Genomic DNA, 22,453 nt, shown 5'->3' with positions numbered 1-22,453 from the left:
GCTTTCTGCAGCTGCAAAGATTTAGCCTTTTTGCAAAATTTTTAAAATCTGAAGAGGTTTCCCATGCAGTAGAAAAAAGCTGCTGATGCAGTTTTACTCTCAAATAGCAGTGGGTGAAATCTACAGATAAAGAAATTTAAATAAGCACATACATTAGAACACTGATACAAATCAAACCCAAATGGAACCTCCGGGGCCAAATTCTGATCAGTCAGACCACTTTACATCTGGAGCCACTCCATTACATCTAGATTAACTGAGTACAGAATCTACCCTCACATCTTCTAACTCACAGCTCAACACTTCAAGCCCTGTATATGAGGGATTCCAATGGACTTCAACAGGAGTCCTACCCTCATCAAAGGACTTGCAAGTTCAGGGCCTCTGGCTGAGAACCTCATAAGAACATGGTTCCTTGTGAGAGTTCTGACACTTCCTGCTTCTGATCAGGCCTAAAGTATTGCAAGAAGAGCCTCTGTTGTGGTATCATGGTATCTCCTACCTGCTAGGAAGCATACAGGTGCAGGAAAATGATTTTCTTTTAATTAATATGAAGTTTGATGAAGTTTTGAAAGGTTCAGTCTTTTGAGTGAAAGTTCAGCTGGGTTTTCATTTTAATTCCTGTTCTTGTACAAAATACTCCCTGCATTCCAATCGAAAACTGAAGACATGTTTTGTATGTTATGGAAAGAGAGAAACCAGTTTATTTTTCATGCAGAATTATTTCTCTTGAGTCCTGCAATCATTGCTGCAAATTGAAGTCCACATATTTTAAAATAAACAGTCACGCACTAGGGTGTTACTTAGTTCCGTCCTTTCCCCCCCCATTTTCCTGGCCAGTGTGCTATGTAAACTGGCAGATCATCAGAGCAGGAGTTGGAGCAATAGAACAGAGTCCCTGTGCAATAGTTTTTTAAAAAAGCCCTCCATACCTGTCTCAGGGTAACAAATCTCCCTGTCTTACTCTATATGGTATAAAGATTAATTGTTTCACCAGTGTTCCTGTAAATCACCTTGAATGCTCCCCTAATGACAGAGCTTACAAACAAGATGTGCAGAGTTTGAACTCCAGAGCTGCTGAACAGGTCAATCCGACACTTTGGGCAAACAAAGGAGCCTTTATTAAATTGTCCAAAATAAGTGAGGGCGTTTGCTCGTCCACCAAAAGCAAACAATGAAATTACAGAGAAGTAAGTATCATCCCAGCAACTTCCCAAAGATTTTACCTGTTAAGATGAAGATGATGAGAACAGAGAAGATATCTGGATATTCTGCTAGTACCCCTGGAGCGTTCATGGTCATGTGCTCTTGGCAGAAGCGCTCGATGTGCTTGCCTGTAAGTTCATCAAACGTCGCGCTCCATGCTCTGGCCACGCTTGATGTTCCTACCAGAAAACAGGAAGGAAGCACAGCACTTTTCATGACTAGAAAATATTTCTAAATGAGCAGCACTACTTACTGCTGCATGACAGCAGCAGGGATCAGCCCAAGAAGGGTGCAGCTGACCCCTGCTATTCAGTTAGCAGGGGCGAATAGTGAACCCTCACCCACAGGCCCACTTGGAAGTTCAGCTTCTCTACAAACCCAAATCTCAGGAGACAACCCCTCTTGCAGAAGACGTAGCAATTGCTTGCCTTCCCTGCAGCAGCCTTCATGCTCCCAAGATCCCTTGTGAAGAAACCGCTTCCCACACTAGAGTAAACCACTTACTTCAAAGGTGTTCCACTAGTGTAAACGCTGGTGTGAGAGGAGAAAGAAACCCTAAGACGGGAAAAGGGGGATAAGCAGGTTAGCAGGAAAAGCAAATCACAGGAGGGTATAAGATATACCAGGCCTCCTCCTTTTAAGTCACAGTATTATCCCCAATGCTGTACATCCCTCCCGTGAGCAGGAACAGCTCCCACTGACTGAACGGGAGTTGAAGGAAAATGCAAACTGGTCCCTGCTTTGCATTTCAAACCTGTGGTCACAGGTAGTCAGGGAGATAAATTCTGCTCAGCCACACTGCTGAAAATCCAGAGTGACTCTGTTGATTCCAGATCACTCTCCGAGTGGGAGCCAGTTCAGTCCTTAACAGAGAGCAAAGCAGGACCCATGTATTTCAAACCCAATTCTTAAGCAACTCAACCATCCCACAGCTTGAAGTATTGCCTAGGAAATAGAAGCTATCGTATGAAAATAAGAGAAATCCTGGAGTGTGTGGTAAATCCACGTTCAAGTTCTACAGCAGGGACAGAAAAATACCACACTGCAAGATAAATGCTGAAATGCAGCTCGCAAATTCGGACAAGATGTAAATAACTTTGGAGCTTTTGAAGATTAAAAATCCCTCAACACTCTTTCAGCATTGACACTTCCTTTCCTTCTCCTGACCGTCTAACCTCTTTAAATGCATGCATGTCATGCACATCCAAGGAGCTACAGAAGAGACCAGCATTCAAATTGGTTTTATTGAGGTTTTTTTTTTTTTTAAATATATATCCTCAAAACGGTGGTTAAGGCTACAGAAGTTCCCCATTGCTGACGACAGGTGCAGCTGATCCAGTGCTGACCACCCTTGAGCTGCAAGTGTAGTAGACAGGGACCAACATCGTTCAGCGCCATTCCAGTAGCTGTAGCCAAAACCTGCTGAGACACAATGTAGTCCCAGTGACCTCAAGAGGATGAAGTGTAGCAGTAGGTACTACTCCAAGGAATGAGAACTGGCAGGGTTAGGCCCCACTTATGACTATATAGCACCCTTTTTTATAAAACTTTTCACCCTAACAACTGTAATTTTTTCCCTGTTAACACTGATGTGAAATCGCTCTTACAACTGAAACTGAAATTAATACCAAGAACGAGAATTCTAACTGAAAAACGGGCTGACAAACTAATTCTCACAGATCCACTATTTAGCCAAAAAGACCTGAGTGAAGGTCTTGTGATCATTATAAACTAATAATAACAATCTAGCCTGGAACTAGCCCCATGCAGCTGTGCAAGGAGAAGATAGGGCATAACTGAGTCCTGCGGGGCTTTCCCATATCTCAAGCCCAAGCACAAGGGGCTAGGGGAAAGCAAGCTCCATGTTACTCAGACACATTTAGCAGGGCATCACCCCCTTCCAACAGATGTTGATGAGCCTGCTACAGCCTTGGCCTAGGCCGACATAGGTAGGTCTTTCCGCTCAGGCAGTAAATGCTCAAGCCACAGGGCCCAGATTCAATCCACGTGAAGGAGTGGTGTTACAAGTCATTACTCCCACTTGTGAGCAAGCTGGCAAAGAAGGCAATGGAGTAGGGTGACCACCCATCCCAAATTGGGCAGGACTGTGCTGAAATGCAGAGTTCAAGCCCCAGTCCTGGGCTGCATGACTCTGGGATAGCGCTGCCAATTTTGGTCGGATGTATCCCTGGAGATTTCATCACGACATAATCTTTAATTAAAGATTGATCTTTTAATTCCTGGAGACTCCCGGCCAATCCTGGAGGGTTGGCAACCCTACTCTGGTATAGCAATTGTCCCGGATTCCCTCCAGTGCTGCTCTGTGCCCAAGGTTCAGGGGTGGTGCCAGCCTTTTCCCAGGGAGTGGGCTGAGGTGGTCCCCTTTTTGCCATGAGTCTCTGCCCCCTGCTCCACTCGCCCCAGGCCCTGCCCCTGCCCAAGCCAGAAGCTGGAGCTGGGCAGTATAAGAGCTGCCCAGGGAGTTCAGGCCACTGTGGGAAGCCCTGGAACTTCCACACACCCTCGGCAGTGCACCTTGGCAGGCAGGGACAGGGGCCAGAAGCTGCTCTCGGGCACCCCGTCCCGGGCAGGTGAAGGGCCCAGGCTCCCTGGGCAGCTCTTATCACGGCCCGGCTCCAGCTTCCAGCCTGGCCAGGGCCTCAGGGGGAAGAGGAGGAGCAGGGATTGGGGCCAGGGTGTCCCACTTTTTACTTTTGAAAAGGTGGTCACCCTAGAAGGCAGAGGCCAATCTTTGCTCTGTCCCCAAACAGATCAACCAGCAGGACAAACTTAGCATGGAGGAAAGTAAGAAGAGGCTTATGCCCTGTAATGCACTGTAGTAAGTTACTTCTTCCCCCAGAGCAAGGAGGAAGGAAGGAAGGAGTCACAATTGTCCAGAACTCCTCCTGGGATGTGCCTGCTATGCACACACATGCATATTTGGGATTTAGAACTCTGATTCAAACAAGTTTGTAGGTAATATTTGAGAAAGATATTTTTCCCCCAACAGTTTTATCGGGGAAATAGTTGAGCTGTCTATATTTAAGGGTATTCTACCTGAATGTTACTTTAATACAGTCCTATGGTAATAGTTTAGTTTAATTTTAAGACTATCTACAGATGATACAAATATTATTGGTTTTATTATGCCACCTTAAAATAAATCACACCAAATAGCTATTTATAAAAAGGTTAGGGTGTAGTATGAAAGCCATAAGCAGAAAAACAAAGGTCTCAGAAATGCCAATCTAAGCCCAGATCCTATGACTAACTTTGCTCAAGTGAATGTGTTTGCAGGGTCAGGATCATGCGACCTTATCTAGCCCAAAATCCCCCAGACAGCTTCTGCTTTATTGGTTCTCTCAGACCCTGGTGATAAAGGCCATATAAGTACAGTGTCTAGATAAACGAGAACTGCTGGACTATAGAAGCTTCTATTTATTGCTACAATTAAACCCTGGAGGATGCATCTCTGAGAGGTAATTAAGATTTTTCTATAGAAAAAAACACCTTGAGAGGAAACTATTTTGGAAATCTGGGTTTGTCCGTAGAGTAGAGGGGGGATCAGTTTGTTTGGAGTTTTTTTAAACTACATGTTAGCCCCTTCCTGACATCAACCCAATTTATAAAAGAATATCAGAACACTGGGCATCTGACCTGGCACTCTCTCATTTCATATACAAAATCTAGAAACTAAAGAGGTTTCATGTTATATACAGAATGGAATCAATACTAGCCAAGACAAGCAGTACATATGTCACCAAGCAAGTCTTTACTTGATCTCTGCCAGGCACCTTGGGAATCAATCTCAGTTTTAATGGTAATATTTCCCATAAAGTGTAATTTAAACTCCCCCTTTAATAATTTAATAGAAAATTGTTTGTCATTGTAGCCAGTGGAGTTCTTCCCTTAATTGGTATGGTGGTTTCAGCCTGAGCTCTGGCGCCATGACAAGTGACACCATAATACACTTGAAATATTTGATGACTTGATTAAATGGACAAAACTTTAATTAACCAAAACGGTTTCTTTTTACACCTCAGAAGTGTGAACTGAGTTGTCCACTTATTCAGGGCCTGAGCAAAGCCCACTGTAGTCAACCGGAGATCTTCCATTGAATTCAAGGGGCTTTGGATTGGGTACTGGACTGAAATCAGAGGAAATTAGGCACCTAAATATCTGTGAAGATCTGAGCCTGAGTCCTGCAACCCACACCAGGCACAATCCTGCGCCCATTGAAGTCAATGCAAAATACCTACTGATTTCAATGGACGCAGGACTGAGTCCTTAATCAGCAAATGCTCTAGATGCTGAAGCAGTGAGAAGCTGACCCGCCCACCCCCCGCCAGCTGAACATCAGATTTTTCTTAGCAGAAAGAAAAATCCTGATTCCTGGTAGATAGCTAGCAGGACCTCAAGCCAATATTGCATGAACCTGTTTAAACTAAAGGAAGCAGAAGTGGCAACCTGGCACTGATCCAAACTGTTAACCTATAACACTTACCTAGTTCATAGGATGATTGAATTTCTGGAAGGAGCTCTGAAATGCTCAGCTCTGGAGGCTGCTGTAGGTGCAAGGTATTCTGTAGTTTCTATTTTTTATAACAATCTGACTGTGCAAGTGAAAGTAAGTGTACAAATCAGACAGGCATTCTGGATGAATGTTATAGTATTTCTGCATGCCCCTCAGTACTTACCAATCACATAAGAAAGAATTAAGTTCCATCCAGTGATGAATGCCAACAGCTCACCCACGGTCACATAGCTATAGAGATAAGCAGACCCAGTCTTTGGAACTCTAGCACCAAATTCTCCATAACAAAGTCCAGCCAACACAGAAGCCAATGCAGCAATCAAGAAAGAGATAACAATCGCAGGTCCCGCGTTTTCTCGTGCCACTGCGCCAGCCAGTATATAGACACCCGCACCAAGTGTGCTACCTACACCAAGAGCTATCAAGTCAAAAGTGTTGAGGCATCGTGACAGCTTGCTCTCTTCTCTGGTCCAGTTCACAACTTTCCGGCGAAGCAGCTTCTTTCCAAAATTGAGAACTCCTTGGCAACCCATCTTTTTGTGGAGACCTGTAAGAAAGATGCTGCATAATTAGTTAAACCAGCAGTAACTCAGGAAACATCATCTCTGCATAGTAATACCACACTGCTCTTGTATTTAAAGAACAAAACCTTTCTACTTTACACCTTCTGACTCTTCAAACTGGCTGCCTGGGTCTTCAGAGTTTTTATCTGCTTCCTGCACAGTCAGATCACTCCTGCTCATAGAACATGTACATAGAAAATACTAAATAAAATGTACAATAAGGCCATGTGAAATTTACACTTCAGATGTTAGGTAATACACAGTGATATAACACTTACTGAAAAATGCATATTACGAAACTGAACTCATTGTACCAGCTATGAAATCTATAATATTGACCCATGTAACAGAGACATTAGCTGAAGGAACAAACAAATTCATTTTTCAGAAGACGCTAACCATATACCTTAGCTTAACCCCGTAATATAAATCAATGGCTCTTACTCAGTAAAAATCATTATTATAACTGCAGGAAAAATGTTTAGGATTTCATACATCCCCCTGTTAAGGAAAATATCTAAGTCAATGCTAACAAGAAAGTCTTTCATGAGCTACATGAATTCAAACAAGCAGCAAGGCAAATCTCAGAAAAATCTCATTTGCTGAACTGTCAGAGTTCCAAAGAACACAGAGTGAGGAAAGTATTTTTTCCCTTCATATAGAAGATAGAACTCTTTACGTAATGGGATTAGCATGTCAACAACCACTGACAATTCTTTGAGTTAGGATCACATGCAAGTATACATCTGTTAGATTTGTCTTCAGACAGATGGTCATTCACTCTCAAAAGGCAAAAGTACCATAGAACTAAACACTTCAAATTGGTACAGTAACTCCTCGCTTAACGTTGTAGTTATGTTCCTGAAAAATGCAACTTTAAGTGAAACGATGTTAAGTGAATCCAATTTCCCCATAAGAATTAATATAAATAGGGAGGATAGATTCCAGGGAAATTTTTCAGTTGGCTGAGCCCTCAAGGGTTAACACGTTGTTAATGTAGCCTCACGTTCTATAAGGCAGCATGAATGGAGGGAGGAGACACAGCAGATGCATGGCAGTGGCTGCAAACATTCTCTGCCGAAACTGGGGAAACTGAACATGAATAACATGATGAACCCATGCTATCCCATTGTAGCGCACCACTCCCTCTACTTTCCAAAGTGCATGTGTGTGTGAGACAGAGATACACACACTTCCCCTTTAAGTACGCTGATCCTCACTCTAAGTACATTGCCTTTTTAAGTAGATCAGCAAGTTGAGACAGCAGCTGCTGCCAGCAAGCTTCCTCCATCTTGAGCCCTGTCATGTCCCCCCAATCTCTGCTCTGTGGAGACGGGGTACAGGACTGGGGGGGCAGGAGCAGGGTGAAGGGGGCACCCTTATATCAGCACCCCTCTTCCCACAGTAATAAGAAGGCTCCTGGGAGCAGCACACGGTAGTAGGGGGAGGGACACCTGAACTGCCCAGCAATTGATAGTCTGCTGGGCAACTGCCACACAGGGAACTTAGGGGAGCTGATAGCAGGTCCACCCTGGTTTCAAGCCCCCACCAGCTAGTCCAATGGGCGGCTCTTCCTGCAAGCAGTGGACAAAGCAGGCAGTTGCCAAACAATGTTATAAGGGAGGATTGCGCAACTTTAAACTAGCACGTTCTCTAATAGATCGGCGATGTAACAACAAAACAACATTAACTGGACAACGTTAAGTGAGGAGTTACTGTATAAGATAGCAGCAGCTTGAAAAAGAAACTCACCCCTGTGCAGAAGGTTAGCGCACTCATAGACTTCAAGGTCAGAATCTAGTCTGACCTCCTGCACACTGCAGGCCACAGAACCGCACCCACCCACTCCTGTGACATCCGAGGCCAGTTCTTCAACTGAAACTCACTAGAGCTCCAGTGTATCCAATAGAGCAACGTGGATTAACACCAAAGATCAGCCCCAGAATCCCTTTTAGACTGTGTAATAGCATTCGGGGAAGTGGTGGAAACCCCTTGCTTGGGATTTTTACATTTGACATCACTTCAGTCCCACCCGAGTCCTAAGGGGCCTTAAGTTGCGTAGGCCACGTGCTGCCCTGCATTCACAATGAATAGTGATGGGCTGACCCCGAAGGCTAGACCAGGGGTTGGCAACCTTTCAAAAGTGGAGTGCTGAGTCTTCATTTATTCACTCTAATTTAAGGTTTCGTGTGCCAATCATACATTTTAATGTTTTTAGAAAGTCTCTTTCTATAAGTCTATAACATATAACTAAACTATTGTTATATATAAAGTAAATAAGGCTTTAAAAATGTTTAAGAAGCTTCATTTAAACTTAAATTAAAATGCAGAGCCCCCCTGGACCAGTGGCCAGGATCCAGGCAGTGTGAGTGCCACTGAAAATCAGCTCGCGTGCCGCCTTCGGCACCCATGCCATAGGTTGCCTACCCCTGGTTTAGTGCCATCCTTGCTGAGTTTTCCAGTGTCAAGCATGTATTTGGAAACTTTAAGCTGCACACAGGCTTTTGAGTGATCAGTTGTTAATTGGCTCTGAGAGGGACAGTGGACAGATTTCATGTGTGAAAATATCTCTTCGCACAGGTATGTGGATCCAAATGCTGAAAGCATTGTAAATGCAATTTTCTTCAAACAGTTAAATTTCACTGGCAGGGACATCCAACAGCTCAGAATAGAGACCCTGTGATCTCTCTCAGTAGCTTCAAGTGCACTCCGCAGAGCCACAAACTTTGATACCCACAACTCTGAGCTTTTTAAATGAATGAGCTGCATTTTGAAATCTTCAACACCCATCCACTGAAATACAGACAAATCCAAGTCACTTTTGTTGAACTTCTCAGGTTTAATTAGAAAAGAAAGCATTGGGCCAAACCGCTGGAAATCTTGAAATCTGTCAGAAAACTCTGATTCCAGTTTTTGCATGTACATTCTAATCTCAATGTCAAACGCAGTGCACTGTTCCATGCGGTGTGATAGTGATGTAGGCAGCAAGTCAGGACTTAAAAATATCCCAGTACAGTGGCGCTGGAACAATTTTTAAGGTGGGCGTGCTGAGCTGCGCCCCCTCTTGCCCCTGTCTGCACCCCTCACTGCCCCAGGCTGGGGCCAGTGGGCCACAGCAGGGGGCGGCTGCCGAGCCCTGGGCTGGCGGCCGGTACCCCAGGCCGACAGCAGAACCTCCGGGACCGGTGGCCAGGACCCGGGGCCAGCAGTGGGCTGAGCGGGGCCAGCGGACAGAACCCCAGCAGGCAGGGGTCCAGCACGCCAGGCCAGCAGCGGAGCCCCCAGTACCGGTGGCCAGAACCTGGGCAGTGTGAGCGCCACTGAAAATCAGCTTGGATGCCGCCTTTTGCACACGTGCCATAGGTTGCCCGCCCCTGGGCTAGAGGCACAGCTATCCACTCCCAAAGAAAGATCCAGGTTGGAGCTGAGTTAGCACTGCACTCCCTGTATTCGCAACACTTGCTTAGCACTCCCCGTTGTCACATCCTAGTGACTCCACCAATCAATTACAGAGGGGACAGTGTCTGCCTGTGGGAAGGTTGCCAGACAGCAGGGCCTTTGAGGGGAACAGGAAGGAAATGGGAAAGATGGAGTGCCACCTTTGAGGAAAGATGTATGTTGACTTTGCCACTCTCCCCTCTACTATTGTCCATCTCCTTATCTGGATGCTCCCTTATGCTTTATTCTCACTCTGTCCTGAGACAGCAACCACCAGGCCTGGGAGGATTCAATTTTTATCAGTAAATTGCACCATGCACACATGAAACAATGCAAAAATATTTCCACCAATAATAAACAAAATTTACAGAAAGGAAAAGTAAGAAAAACGCTGCTTGAGAACTTAATAGAGTTTGATTTAAGGATATTTGTTTATTTTGATATGATGTTCACATTTTGTTTTAATGGTTATAAAGCGTCAACTTTTTGAATCTCAGGATCTGTCATTAAATAATTATTGTCTGACCCTCTTGTTGTCTGACAATTATGCCCCCATAATTTCCTGCAAATGTGAAAATTTAAATAGATAAAAATCTAAAAATATGCCTCAAACCATAATTTTGTGCAACTGTGAACATTTAAATGGATAAAAAATCCTTAAAAATAAACTGTTATCCATCAAAATTTTAAAAAGTGAAAATAAAATTCTGCCAGGCCTAACAATCACTCATAGACCAATCAGGTCAGTCCTTTGTGTATATATTCCCCAAAACAATGCCTTACCTGCCACAGGTGATAGGTAGGTATGTGATCCATTTTGTCCAGTGTGTGATTGATGTCCTCTCTGAATGATTCATCCACTTTGGTACTAGCTATCAAATTCACCCACAGGGGGCTGTACTGCCTTGGCTCTGGGCTGAGGGAATGGGGACTTTACCTCCCACACCCCCTGACCAGAGCCCAACATCTGTGTATTGTTTTGTATTACTCTAGCTTTGTGCAGATAAAATAAATTTCACTCTTGTCGAACATACAGTGTTCAGCTGGAAGCAAGTGAACTGAAGACACACAGCACCTTGCAGGATTGAGCCCTCTAACTGGTAAGGAAAATGACATTCTGTGCATGTGAAGTACACTCACTCATTGCTGATGATAACAAGGATTTGTAAGTGTACACAGTTCTTTATAATGGTTAAGATGCCAAATAAAGGCACTAATCCTGACGGATGTTGAGCACTGTAATTATATTTACTTTCAGTACATTATTCAGCCACTAACCGCCTCTATATGCTATACCAGGGGTTCTCAAACTGGGGGTCGGGACCCCTCAGAGGGTCGCAAGGTTATTATATGGGAGGGTCGTGAGCTGTCAGCCTGCACCCTAAATCCCGCTTTGCATCCAGCATTTATAATGGTGTTAAATATATTAAAAAGTGTTTTTAATTTATATGGGGGAGGGGTCACACTCAGAGGCTTGCTATGTGAAAGGGGTCACCAGCACAAAAGTTTGAGAACCACTGTGCTACACAGAGTTCCAGACTGGATGTGGTCACTGGTAAACAAGAGAAAAAAAAGTTGAAACTCAAGCTGTGTGGAAGATTATTTGTCTGTTGATATAGTCTGTAGTTGTTTTTTCTTTAATAAAAGCTGCTGTTCTTTAATAAATGCTGTTTAAGATGGATTGTGATTCCATATATCTGACAGGCACGGCCCAATTATCATTGAATTGTGGGTGCAAAATATCTTTCAGGATTTGGCCTAAAGTCTCTGCCTTGAAGAATTTACAATCTGAAGACACCAGCAGGTTCTTTATACCTCAGCCATTTTGTTCAGACTCCACAAAGCTTACATATCTTACTAAGAACTACATGCAAGCAATGGATCCAATCTTGCACCAAGCCAGTACAAGCTTTGTCACTAACTTCAATGGGAGAAGGAGCATAGAAAAGACGGTTACTCACCTTTGTAACTGTTGTTCTTCGAGATGTGTTGCTCATATCCATTCCAATTAGGTATGTGCACGCCGCGTGCATGTTCGTCGGAAGATTTTTATCCTAGCAACACTCGGTGGGTTGGCTGGGTCGCCCCTTGGAGTGGCGCTGTTATGGCGCCGGATATATACGCCTGCCGACCCAACGGCCCTTCAGTTCCATCTTGCCGGCTACTCCAACAGAGGGGAAGCAGGGCGGGTTTGGAATGGATATGAGCAACACATCTCGAAGAACAACAGTTACAAAGGTGAGTAACTGTCTTTTCTTCTTCGAAGCGGTGGGGTCGGAGTGAGATGTTGCAGAATGCAAAACTGCTGAGCCAAAGGCTGCATCATCTCTTGACTGTTGAACCAGAGCATAATGTGAGGCAAAGGTGTGGACTGAGGACCAGGTAGCTGCACGACATATTTCCTGGATTGGTACATGAACCAGGAAGGCAGCAGATGAAGCCTGAGCCCTGGTAGAATGTGCGGTGAGATGGCTCGAGGGAACATGAGCCAAGTCATAACAAGTGCGGATGCACGCCGTCACCCAAGAGAAGATCCTCTGGGAGGAGACAGGTAGGCCCTTCATTCTGTCTGCCACTGTGACAAAGAGTTGGAGAGATTTACGAAAGGGCTTCATCCGTTTGATATAAAATGCAAGCGCCCTACAGACATCTAAGGAGTGCAATTGTTGCTCCCGTCGTGATGAGTGCGGCTTCGGGAAGAAGACCGGAAGGAAGATGTTCTGATTGAGATGGAAGGCCGATACTACTTTAGAGAGGAACGCTGGGTGTGGTCGCAACTGCACCTTGTCCTTGTGAAACACAGTATACAGTGGGTCCACCATGAGTGCCTGAAGCTCGGAGACTCATCTGGCCGATGTAATGGCTATGAGGAAAACTGTCTTCCAGGACAGGTATAGCAGTGAGCAAGTTGCTAACGGCTGGAATGGGGGAGATATAAGTCTGGTTAAGACCAGATTGAGGTCCCAGATAGGGGCCAGGAGTATTTGTTGTACTGAGGCAGAGCAGCGTAACTCTGACTGGCTCAACCACACAGCAGCCATGCCGTGAGGTGAAGGGACTGCAGGTCTAGGTGGTGAAGTCTGCCGTGGTCCTGAGTTATGAGGTCTGGGTGAAGAGGCAGGGTAACTGGGCTGGCTATCGACAGGTCGAGAAACATAGTGTACCAGTGCTGCCTGGGCCACGCTGGGGCGATCATGATCAAGCAAGCTCTGTCCCTGTGGAGCTTTAGCAGGACCCTGTGAACCAGCGGGAACGGTGGAAAGGCGTAAAGCAGTTGGCTCATCCACGGTATCAGGAAAGGGTCCAAGATCGAGCCCGGGGAGAGACCTTGGAAGGAGCAGAACATCTGGCATTTCCTGTTCTCGCAGGAAGCGAAGAGGTCTATGCGGGGAAATCCCCACTTCCGGAAAACAGAATGAATAATGTCCGGATGGATCAACCACTCGTGAGAGTGGAAGGATCTGCTGAGTCGATCCGCCAGAGTGTTCCGAACCCCTGAGAGAAAGGACGCTACCAGGTCTATCGAGTGGGCTATACAAAAGTCCCAGCATTGAATGGCTTCCTGACAAAGGGGAGAGGACCGTGCCCCTCCCTGTTTGTTTATGTAATACATGGCCGTTGTGTTGTCTGTGAACATTGAGACACAGCGGCCTTGCAGATGCTATTGAAACACCTGGCACGCAAGGTGGACTGCTCTAGCTCTCGGACATTGATGTGCAAGGCCAGCTCCTGAGATGACCAAAAGCCTTGAGGGCGAAGATGTCCGAGGTGAGCACCCAAGCCGAGAGATGACGCATCCATCGTCAGGGCATAGAAGGCTGGGGCGGATGGAATGGCATCCCTGCACACACCAGGGAGGGCATCAACCACCAGTTGAGGGAGCCTAGGAGTCTCGGGGGAACCGTGAGGATCCTGTCTATATTGTGTCTCCCTGGGTGGTATACTGAGGATAGCCAAGTTTGAAGGGGACGTAGGTGTAGCCTGGCGTGCTTGGTGACCAAAGTGCAGGCAGCCATGTGACCCAGGAGGCCGAGACAAGTTCGAGCTGAAGTGGCTGGGAAATTTTGTAGGCCTTGTATAATAGATATCATTGTGTGAAACTGCGGCTGTGGTAAGCAGGCCCTGGGGAGATTGGAGTCCAGAATGGCCCCAATTAACCCTATTCTTTGTGTGGGAACCAGAGTAGATTTCTCTAGGTTGATCATTAGGCCTAATTGGATGAATAGGTCCTTGACGATGCCCACCTGCCGCGTTACTTGAGTCTTGGAGGCCCCGCGAATGAGCCAATCGTCGAGATACGGGAAGACGTGTATGCGTCGAAGACGGAGGGAGGCAGCGACTACGGCCATATACTTTGTGAACACTCTTGGGTCTGTGGAGAGGCCAAATGGAAGGACCGTAAATTGAAAATGTTGATGGTTGACCACAAACCTGAGGTACCGTCTGTGTGGAGGATAAATGGCAATATGAAAATACGCATCCTTCATATCGAGGATGGCATACCAGTCTCCAGGATCCAAGGATGGGATGATGGTCCCCAGGGATACCATGCGGAACTTCAACTTTATCAAGAACTTGTTGAGTCCCCACAGGTCTAGAATTGGTCTGAGACCTCCCTTCGCCTTGGGGATTAGGGAATAGCGGGAGTAGAACCCCTTGCCCCTCAAGTCCTCCGGTACCTCCTCTATAGCTCCCATGGCAAGGAGGGACCGTACCTCCTGCAAGAGGATTTGCTTGTGAGAGGGGTCCCTGAAGAGGGACGAGGATGGGGAGTGGGGGGGCGCGAAATAAACTGAAGGCGGTATCCAAATTCTACTGTGCGTAAGACCCAACGATCTGAAGTTAGTTGGGTGCACGCAGGGAGGAAAGAGAAGAGGCGGTTGCAAAAAGGAGGGAAAGGATCCTGCTGAACAACTGGTACGTCGCCCTCAGGCGCATCTTCAAAAGTTTGGTTTAGGTCCCGCGGATGGTTTGGCGGGGCCGTGATTCTGACCCCCTTGGGATCCAGACTGCCGTCTACGATTGCCTCGACCACGCCTCCTGCCGAAGTCCTGCCGCTGTCTAGGCGGGGGGTAAGGGCGCTGAGGCTGGGGCCGGAAGGGTCTGCGCTGAGTGCGCTGTGTACATCCCGAGCAAGCGCATGATCACCATATTGGCCTTCAGACTCTGCAGCCTAGGGTCAGTCTCTTCTGAAAATAGGCCCTGACCTTTGAAGGGCAAGTCTTGTATCGTATGCTGCAATTCAGGTGGAAGGCCTGACACCTGAAGCCATGATATTCGCCTCATGGCAATTCCTGAAGCCAGAGTTCTGGCTGCGGAGTCGGCTGCATCTAACAAGGCCTGGAGAGAAGTTCTCGCCACCTTCTTTCCTTCCTCCAAAAAGGCCGCAAACTCTTGACGCTAGTCTTGAGGGACTAGCTCTGTGAATTTCTCAACCGTCCCCCAGGTGTTATAGTTATAGCGGCTAAGCAGGGCTTGTTGGTTTGCCACTCTGAGTTGGAGGCCCCCCGCACAGTAGATTTTACGTCCCAATAAATCCATGTGCCTAGCCTCCTTTGCTTTTGGGGCAGGGGCTTGCTGGCCATGGTGCTCCCTTTCGTTAACTGATTGGACGACGAGGGAGCAGGGAGGAGGGTGTATGTACAGGTACTCGTACCCCTTAGAGGGCACCATGTACTTCCTCTCAATTCCCCTAGCCGTGGGCGGAATAGATGCTGGAGACTGCCAGATGGTATCAGCCTTCGCTTGGATTGTCTGAATAAATGGTAAGGCCACCCTTGTTGGAGCATCAGCCGACAAAATATCTACCACCGGGTCCTCTATCTCCGGAACCTCCTCCACCTGGAGGTTCATATTCAGGGCCACCCATCTCAGGAAGTCTTGATGTGACCTTAGGTCAACTGGAGGAGGGCCCGAGGAGGATGTCCCCGCCACCGCTTCATCTGGAGAAGAGGAAGAGGAAAGGCCAGGGACAATCGGGTCCTCCACTGTCTCATGGACTTGGGCGATGTCCAGCTCCAATGGGACCTGAAGGTCTGGTGCTTGAATAGGAGCGTCCTCTGTACCCGCAGGAGGGGAGTGGCTAACAGTAGCCTCCGGAACCCGGTGCTCCAACGGTACGGAGCATGATGGCACTGGAGGTCCACCTTGAGCTTGGTGATATGCCCAAGGCGTCCAGAAGGACCACTGATGAGGTACTTGGTCTTGAGCCTGGGTCTCTTGGAAGACATGGCTGGGTACATCTAAATCATGGTCCTGTGCATAGGAAGCACTGTCCACATGGGATGACATAGATGCATGATGAGACGGCCAAGGAGGAGCTGAAAACCCCTGAGAACGGTCTCCATTCCTGGGTAGTCTGTCTGTACGCTGCATTGGAGAGCGGTACCGGGCACCATACTGGTACCGGGAATGAGACCGGGACCTGCGACCGGAACGGTGCTGGGAGGTCGACCGGGACCTCGAAGCTTGACGCCGGGAGCGGCTGCGAGAGGTGTGGTGCTGTGAGTAGTGCCGGGAGCTTGATTGGTACCAAGAGTACTGGGCTGGCGAACGGGGTCCTGAACGGTGTCACAAGTGTGACTGGTACCGAGATGGAGAATGGCACTGGGACTGTGAGCGGCGTCGGGACCGAGATCGGCGATAGGACCGAGAATGCCGGCGGGATCGCGATCGTGATTGGTGCCTCTCAGCGGTGCCGACGAAGGATGGTCTCAGTAGGGCAGGCTTGCTTATGGACTTTATAACCCGCACTGGTGGCGCCGGGGGTTGAGGCAGCGCAGACTCCGTCAGTGCAATCAGTTCCCTTGCCGTAGAGAATGTCTCCGGCGTGGAGGGAATAGTAAGCTCAACCATGGCTCATGCCGGGGAGCTGTCAGGCACCGGACTCGACAGCTCTTGCGGGACCGGAATCAACAGCGCTGAAGTTGTCGGTGCCGGGCGGTCCGACTTAGGCGGGTGCTCCGACTGCGGTGTGGACACGGAAGCCGCAGGAGTCTTATGTTTTTTGACCCACAGGGGGAGAGAGCGGTGCCGAGCAGACATCTGGGCCGGTGACGGTTGGTGCCGAGGGGCCTTAGCAGTACCGGTGCACTCCGGTGCCAAAGATGTGCTTCTCCCCGGTGCGGACTGCCCGGCGCTCGGTGCCAAGGGTGCAGGAGTAAGAGCTGCCTCCATCAGGAGCTGTTTGAGACGAAAGTCCCGCTCCTTTTTGGTCCGCGGCTTGAAGGCCTTGCAAATGTGGCACTTATCTGCGAGGTGGGATTTCCCGAGGCACGTAAGGCCAGAGTCATGAGGATCTCCTGTAGGCATCGGCTTGTGACAGGCCAAGCACGGTTTGAAACCCGGTGAACTGGCCATGGGCCTCGGCACCAGGTGAGAGGAAGGGGCTAATCCCCGAACCCCTCTTAACTATATACACTAACTATATTAAAGAAAATAATAAACTAACTGCAAGTATAGAAATTTGAACTATATACACAATAACAACGAGAAAACTACGAGTAGCTAGGGAGGTGGAGATCAGCTAAGCCGCGCTCCACTGTTCCAACGACCGACACGGGCGGTAAGAAGGAACTGAAGGGCCATTGGGACGGCAGGGGTATATATCCAACGCCATAACGGCATCACTCCAGGGGGCGACCCAGCCGACCCACCGAGTGTTGGTAGGGTAAAAATCTTCCGATGAACATGCACGCAGCGCACGCACACCTAATTGGAATCGATATGAGCAAGCACACGAAGAAGAATCATAGAATATCAGGACTGGAAGGGACCTCAGGAGGTCATCTAATCCAACCCCCTGATCAAAGCAGGACCAATTCCCAACTAAATCATCCCAGCCAGGGTTTTATCAAGCCTGACCTCAAAAACCTCTATGGAACGAGATTCCACCATCTGCCTAGGTTACCCATTCCAGAGCTTCACCACCCTCCTAGTGAAAACGTTTTTCCTAATATCCAACCTAAACCTCCCCCACTGCAACTTGAGACCATTACTCCTTGTTCTGTCATCTGCTACTACTATGAACAGTCTAGATCCATCTTCTTTGGAACCCCCTTTCAGGTAGTTGAAAGCAGCTATCAAATCCCCCCCATTCTTCTCTTTTGCAGACTAAACAATCCCAGTTCCTTCAGCCTCTCCTCATAAGTCATGTGCTCCAGCCCCCTAATCATTTTTGTTGCACTCTGCTGGACTCTTTCCAATTTTTCCACATCATCTGGAGTATTGTGTCCAGTTTCCACGTGGGGCCCAAAACTGGACACAATACTCCAGATGAGGCCTCACCAATGTCGAATAGAGGGGAATGATCACCTCCCTCGATCTCTGGCAATGCCCCTTCCTATACAGCCCAAAATGCCATTAGCCTTCTTGGCAACAAGAGCACACTGCTGACTCATATCCAGCTTTTTGCACTTGTAACCCTAGGACTTTCCGCAGAACTGTGCCTAGCACTTAGGTCCCTAGTCATAGCAGTGCATGGAATTCATCAGTCTTAAGTGAGGACGTGCACTTGTCTGTGAACTCATCAGGTTTCTTTTTAGCCAATCCTCAATTTGTCTAGGTCCTCGTGTTATTCTATCGCCTACCTCCAGCTATCTACCATCTCCCAGTTTAGTGTATATGCAATTTGCTGAGATGCAGTCCAGCCATCTCCAAATCATAATGAACGATATTGAACAAAACCGGCCCCACGATCAAACCTTGGGAGCACTCTCTTGAAACTGGACTGCCAACGAACATGGAAGCCATTGATCACTACTCATTGAGCCAGACGATCTAGCCAGCTTCTATCCCTTATAGCCCATTCATCCGCCATTACTTTTTTTTAACTGTGGCAGAATTACTATTGCTAAGTTCATATAACACATCACTGTTCCTAATCTACATGACTCAGTATCTCCTTCCTAGAAGGCAATTAGTTTAGTCAGCATGACTTGTTCTTGTTGAATCCTCGGTGACTGTTTCCTTGATCATTTCCTCATAGTAAATGCTTCAGATATTGATTTCTTTGAGGGACCTGCTCATGGATTTTTCCAGCTATGAGGTGAGATCTGATGGCACGTGTAGTTCCCGGATCTACTCCTTCCCTTTTTAAAATGATGGGTACTACTTAGCCGTTTCCAGTCATCCGGGACCGTCCCCAATCACCTATGATTTCAAGATAAATGCCAATGGCTCTCAATTCACATCATTACAGCTTAAACCACTCAACAGACTCAATATTTTCAAACATTTCAGTTTGGGCTCTCTCAGAACATAATCTGCTATCATTTATTGTAATTCTTAGGGTCATCAAGAATGAAAGGCAGAATCTTTTTTTTTTAAACTGAATATTGGCTGTGAAGAAAATTTAATTATGCATGGCTTACAATTAAGGCTTACCTGAAACTGGATGCACCAAGCAGACAGTTGCCCCCGCCCCCCCCCGCAGGTCTCCAGGATTGGGTCCTATGTATCCAGAAAGTCCAACGTACTAAAAATTTTAAAGTTTCTCTTACTCAGAACCTTCCAGGAATCTTTGCATTTGTAAGCAGAACACTGAGTCCCTAAGCTCTAGTCATTTTCTTCGTCTCCTTGCACTCTCCTATTATCTTTCAACTTCCGCTGATTACAATCGAAAGCATCTATTATACATTTTTGTTGCCTTTGAAACAATGAGCACCAAATCAACTTTTCGGCTCCAATTATAGTCACAATAGATTAGAGCAGATGTGACCCTCAGCAAGGCCGAATATTTTCTTTTCATGGACAATCCTCAGGTAGCTGAGTACAGAAGAGAGGCCACTACCCTTTCCCTGCCAAAATCTCTTCCTTTATACCAGCCAATTCCTATCTGCACAGTGGCATGGGGGTGAGGTCAGAAGAAAAGATAATGTTTTTTCCCCCTCCAAGGTTGGATGTGCTTCTGAACTCATTCCCTTCAGAAGCTGCTCTGGTGTCTGATGTCAGGAAATGTGCTCTGGATCACTTTTCGCTCACGGTTTTTAAAACTACAAACCATGTTTCCTTGTGGTCAGTAGTGTTGTGTAGCTGTGGCTCTGTTTGTGTAAAAATTACTCCCGGAATGGATGAACCTGTATATAATTAAAATATCAATTCCCATGTACAGCTGCAGATCAAGATCATCTTTCCGAATGGGCCAAATTAGCATTATTCTCAAACGTACACAAATGTCTCTGTCCCCTGCTCCAGCGGCTTTGTCCTGCTTGAGTGGCATAAAGTAACCATAGAATTAGTGCATCTTGTCTCCTGGGGGATTTCCACTGCATGGGGGAGGGGCTATTGGGTGGCACAGAACAACCATAATGGCTCCTAAGCCAGCCTCGTCCTGGTCCTCAGTACTGGGAGCATGGCTGGGACCTACCCACATCCCAGTGATCCCTGGCTGCCGGACAGTGTTGTCATAAGTATGGATACAAAAGGCTTAAGCATAAGTGTCAAGTACACCATTACGGGAGTACTTATAAATGTCAGCATAGGTGTGCTGTGTAAATAGCGCTTATGTATTTAGAAGTCCAACTACAAGTATAAGCAGAAGTACTTTCAACTGCCATGTTCCCTGGAATTGGTTGGTCAAAACATGCACAACTACCTAAATAATATAAGCACATGGTGGAAGAGAAAGAAAAAGAGCAACAACAAAAGATAGAAGCAGACGAAACAATTATTTAGGCCCCGATTTCCCAACAGCCACATCAGCACTGGAGCATGCCCAGAGCTGGTAGGTGTTTCCTACCCCTCTTTGCACAGCATGCAGCTACTGGGCTTGTTCCCTTAATGTAGGACACTGAGAGGTATGTGTACACTGCAAATGAATACCCGTGGCTCGCCCGTGCCAGCTGACTGGGACTCTTAGGGCTCTGGCTGCGGGGCTGTTTCATGGCAGTAGACTTCTGGGATGGGGTTGCAGCCCAAGGTCTGGGATGCTCGTACGGTCCTAAAGCCTGGGCTCCAGCGCAAATGTGGAAGTCTACATTGCGATGAAACAGACCCTTAGCCCAAGCCCTGCAAGCCTGAGTCAGCTGGCATGGGCCAACCACAGGTATCTAACTGAAGTGTGTCTGCCTGCTCTGGCTCTCCACTGACTCATCCCTCCATTGGGCTGGGCAGCGAGTCTCCCCGCTGCCAGTTGCAGCAACCAATCAGAAGCCAAGGAGGTGGGACCACCACCCTCCCTGGCTAGTACAACACCAGTGTCAACAGAAAAAAAGCCCTGGCAGTCAGAAGGCAGGGCCAGAAACTTCCTAGCCAGGCTCGTGGGTTCTGAGGGCCAGCCAGTATCCAGGACAGTTGGATTCAAAAAACTATTTTGAAAAACTACTTGCAGATAAAAAGTTACACGTGCTACCTACAAAATGTACGTAGATACAAGTTCTCAGTAAAGAATATTTAAAGTACTTAAGTACAAATGTACATGGGAACACGGCTGTCAGAAGAGCCTCTTACGTAGCCTGTGTAATGTTGTATAGAGTAGTCTTCACTCTGCTTTACATTTCAGCAGGGGGATGGGCTAAAGCCTGCTGGCCCCAGGATCAGAAGGAACACAAAGGGATTTAAATCAATCTTCACCCCCATTTCCTTCCCCCCAAAAGCTGTGTTAGACCTATGGAGGTGGCCATCAGTCTTCCAAGCCATGACTTTTACAAGAGATATTAGCTTAGCCCCTTAGTTTGTACTACAGTTACTCAGCTATTTTCTGTAAAGTGCAGATCCTCAGCTCCTGCTGCCCCCACATTTGAAATGCCTGATCTACAAGAGGGGCTGATCCCTAAGCCTTTGGCATACAAAAGTCTGACAACTTCTTTTACAGACTTCACTGGAATCAGAATTCCATCCATTCTTATTGGTTTATGTCTTTGCTTTATTATGAGAACACCTTTTTAATGCATTTTGCCTTTGTTTCCTTGTGTTCAAAATCAAGTACATGATTATATTTATGATAAAACAAAGTATTTGTATTCTTCCTCCTGTTACATTATGGTTAACGTACCTACTATATCAGGTTTCTCCATTAATGACATTTAAGAAAGGAACTTCTTTCAGAACAATGCAGTAAGAAGGTGAGCAAATTTACATCTCATTAATAGGAAAAAGGAAAACGTAACAAGCATCTGTCCTGTTAAATATAAAACTCCACCTGTAAAATAAGTTGATAACATACAAACTTACATAAACAGTGCTATCTCTTCCTGAGCAATTACATTTTGTTTCAGTTCTAGGAACAATTTCTTATCTACAGAGCCTTGAAACAGTTATTGAGAATTTTCTCTCAGAAGTAAACTTCAGTGTGTGTATGAGCCTAATTAAAGGGATTATGGAGAAAGTGGAATGATCTACAGAGAAAGAGAAAAACTGCATTCATGCATAATAAAGTCACCAAGCACACGTTAATTAAATATTCAGGCACCTCTTTTAAGGAAAGAGACACTGAGGCCTCGTCTACACTACGCGTTTAAACCGAATTTAGCAGCGTTAAATCGATTTAACCCTGCACCTGTCTACACGAGGCCATTTATATCGATATAAAGGGCTCTTTAAACTGATTTCTGTACTCCTCCCTGACGAGAGGAGTAGCGTTGAAATTGGTATTGCCATGTCGGATTAGGGTTAGGGTGGCCGCAAATCGACGGTATTGGCCTCTGGGTGGTATCCCACAGTGCACCATTGTGACCACTCTGGAAAGCAATCTGAACTCGGATGCACTGGCCAC

At 46.7% G+C, this 22,453-nt stretch overlaps 1 protein-coding gene across 7 annotated transcripts in view; it reads right to left on the bottom strand.

Moving 5' to 3' along the window:
• Window positions 1-22,453, bottom strand: part of SLC7A1 (solute carrier family 7 member 1) — an 84,925-nt gene that overhangs the window by 24,847 nt on the left and 37,625 nt on the right. For all 7 annotated transcript variants that reach the window (XR_004375387.2, XR_004375388.2, XR_004375390.2 and 4 more), the window contains 2 exons: window positions 5,904-6,287; window positions 1,227-1,385 (listed from right to left, as the gene is read on the bottom strand). Coding sequence is in view for 2 of the 7 variants with exons in the window: in XM_032792674.2 (XP_032648565.1) it covers window positions 1,227-1,385; window positions 5,904-6,273 (529 nt within the window). In the remaining 5 variants the exon portion in view is untranslated. The remainder of the gene's footprint in view (window positions 1-1,226; window positions 1,386-5,903; window positions 6,288-22,453) is intronic.

The sequence above is a fragment of the Chelonoidis abingdonii genome, chromosome 1 (assembly GCF_003597395.2).
Source record: "Chelonoidis abingdonii isolate Lonesome George chromosome 1, CheloAbing_2.0, whole genome shotgun sequence".
Taxonomy (NCBI): Eukaryota; Metazoa; Chordata; order Testudines; family Testudinidae; genus Chelonoidis; species Chelonoidis abingdonii.
The sequence above is the reverse complement of the archived record's forward strand: the minus strand, read 5'-3'. Positions and strand labels throughout refer to the sequence as shown.